This window comes from Chiloscyllium plagiosum, unplaced genomic scaffold (assembly GCF_037043375.1).
Source record: "Chiloscyllium plagiosum isolate Xiang-an unplaced genomic scaffold, Cpla_swu_hap1 HiC_scaffold_44, whole genome shotgun sequence".
In the NCBI taxonomy this organism is placed as follows: domain Eukaryota; kingdom Metazoa; phylum Chordata; class Chondrichthyes; order Orectolobiformes; family Hemiscylliidae; genus Chiloscyllium; species Chiloscyllium plagiosum.
In genome coordinates this window covers 8,273,328-8,276,369 of record NW_028270182.1, presented here as the reverse complement: position 1 = coordinate 8,276,369, position 3,042 = coordinate 8,273,328, and the positions used below count along the sequence as shown (strand labels likewise).

General features: G+C 39.2%; 1 protein-coding gene across 1 annotated transcript; it reads left to right on the top strand.

Moving 5' to 3' along the window:
- Positions 1-2,663, top strand: LOC148136883 (putative G protein-coupled receptor 139). Its single transcript, XM_087982935.1, has 2 exons — positions 1-97; positions 1,771-2,663. Exons 1-2 carry the CDS (start codon positions 1-3, stop codon positions 2,661-2,663), a joined length of 990 nt encoding a protein of 329 aa, XP_087839061.1.
- The last annotated feature ends 379 nt before the right edge of the window (positions 2,664-3,042 follow it).

Here is a 3,042-nt window from a genome sequence, read left to right as displayed (position 1 = left end):
ATGTCTCTCAGTTTTATGGTCAAGCTGAAGATACTGTGGGCGATCACTGATATACAGAGGATTTACTACCCGATCTTGGCTGCTGTTGGTGTCCCAGGTACGTTACACCCGAGGGATGATGTTTTAAAAAGTACAATATAATCACGTGTTATCTTAATTTTTGTGTCACTTTTCAGAATATTCTTCCTTCAGTTTCAGCATGAATACTGTTCTTCTATCATCATATCATTTGTCAGGCAAAAATGCAGTCCGTTGATTCATCGATTTGCTGTCCATCCGTCTGTCCACCTGTCTGTCTATCTATCTATCTATCTATCTATCTATCTATCTATCTATCTATCTATCTATCTATCTATCTATCTATCTATCTATCTATCTATCTATCTATCTATCTATCTATCTATCTATCTATCTGTCTGTCTGTCTGTCTGTCTGTCTGTCTGTCTGTCCACCTATCTGTCCATCCGTCTGTCTGTCTGTCTGTCTGTCCATCTATCTATCTATCTATCTATCTATCTATCTATCTATCTATCTATCTATCTATCTATCTATCTATCTATCTATCTATCTATCTATCTATCTATCTATCTATCTATTCCATAGATATCATTTCTTTGTTTCCTTCTTTTTTCTCTTTCATTCTTTCTTTCTTCCTCGCTCTCTTTCTTTTCTCTCTTTCTTGTAATCTTTCCTCTTGACACCTTTCTTTCTGTCTTTCATTCTTACTATTGCTTCTTTCGAACTTTTTCTCCATTTTTTATTCATTCTCTTTTTCTCACTAAATCATCATTCAGAGTTTCTCCTCTCAGGCAAGATGAGAATGGGATTAAAGAATAATTGATGGCAATTTATACAATTTATCCACGACTCCCTTCAATGGAACAAGCCATCTAAGTTTGAATGGCTCATTTCTCTTCCAGCATTTCTGCCTCGTTGCAAAATTTGGCTCCAATTTGTTCATTTATTCCTTTTGAAAAGTGTCTTTTTTTGTTTTAACCATGTTTCCCTGATCCATGTGTTGTCAGTAAACTCGCCACAATTTACCTTTCATTTAGTTATTTATTAAGAAATCTCAGAGCCAATCAAGAACTGAAACAATAAGTTAAACTTTACTAAGATCCCTAAGAGGGCAGGTCTAAGCCACACAATACAACTTAGCTCTTACCCGATTCATGGTACAATCTGCCCAGGACTTCAATCAACAGTGGCCTGTCTCTGTCTAAAGATGTGTAGGTCTGGTGGATTGGCCATGGGAAAGGGTGGGTTTAAAGGTATCGCGTAGAGGGGTGGGTCTTGCTGGAATGCTGTCCGGAGGGTTGGTGTGGACTGGATGGGCCGAACAGCCTGCGTCACACACAGATCGGTTTCCAGAGTTCACTCCTGTGCAGTGTTGTTCATTAAAATTCTGCTGTTGAATTGTTCTGGTGTTGGATTCTCACACAATTTTCTCTCTTTCAAGCTTGTGATGTGACGTTGTTGATGATTCAATAGATTCTTTCATCCCCAGCACTGATTACTCTTTCGGAGACCTCAAGTCTGTAGTTTGTCTTCTCACCAGAAGTGACCCTTTTGTACCTTGTTACATTCTGAGTTAGCTGTCTGTTTAAAAAGCAGCTTTTCCTGCAATTTGTGAAAAGATTGAAGACTGATGCAAAAACATTGGAAACTCTTTAAGGATTAGTTTCAATATTTCACTGTAAATAAAGCAAGAAAAACATTTTTGCATTATGCCTGAGCAATAAATGAGCCCATTTATTCTCTTCATTCCAGTTAATTTGATTGCAATTACGATCCTGGTTCGGGGGAAGTGTGGCCTTTCCAAATGTGTCACTTATTACCTAGTGGCTATGGCAGCAGCAGACCTACTGGTCATTATCTTCGATCTGATACTACGACAAATTCCTATTACATATCGGGGGGAGTTTCTATTTGTACACACTCTCCACGTGTGCAACATCCACGCTGTTCTGCTTTTTGCGGTCACAGACTGTTCTGTCTGGTTCACGGTCACGTTCACCTTTGATCGGTTTGTGGCCATCTGTTGCCAAAAGCTGAGAAGTAAACATTGCACCAAGAAAACAGCGGGTGTGGTTTTAGGAACAGTGACTGTGCTGAGTTGTCTGAAGAATATTTTCTGGTATTTCATGTATTACAATCGATATTGGCTTTCGAATAGTCCATGGTTTTGTGACATTCCTCAAAATGTACTTACTTCAATTGTCTGGACCATTGTTGAATTAATGCATTACATCATAACACCATTCATTCCATTTATTTTGATTCTCCTGTTAAACACTTTGACAGTCAGAAACATTATATTAGCCAATAGAGCTCGCAGGAGACTCCGGGCTCAGGTGACTGGGGAAAGTGCCAGTGACCCAGAGATGGGGAGTCGGAGGAAATCCATGATTATGTTATTTATTATATCTGGCAATTTCATCATGTTGTGGGTGGTGTTCATTGCTTATTCCATATTGAAACGATTCGATTACTTGGGATATCCAGTTCCTCTGCCAACATTTGTAAGAGAGATTGGCTTCATGCTGCAGCTCCTGAGTTGCTGCACAAACACCTTTATTTATGCAGTTACCCAGAGGAAATTTAGAGAAGAGTTGAAAGATGGAATGTTGTATCCCTTCACAAAGTTGGTCCAAGTAATTTGATCAAACATCAAGCTAACATTTAACAGTAATGCAGCATTTTGTTTCGCATTCTGTCAGATTATCTGTTCAATGATTTTTTTCGAACAATTTGGAGCTGGAACCCTCATTGGGATCAGTGTTGGGGTCCTCACTGCTCCTGTTTTATATAAATGATTTAAATATTATTGTAAGAAGGTGGATCAGTAAGTTTGCAGATGAGACAAGAATTGGTGGGGTGGTGAATAGTGTGGAGGATAGTTTTACATTACAGGAGGATGTAGAACGCTGTTCAGGAGGGTAGACCGTGTCAAGTGGAACTCAGTCGGGATCAATGTGATGTGATGTACTTGGAAGGGCAAACAAGGTGAGGGGAATGCATGATGAACAGATGGATGGGAAC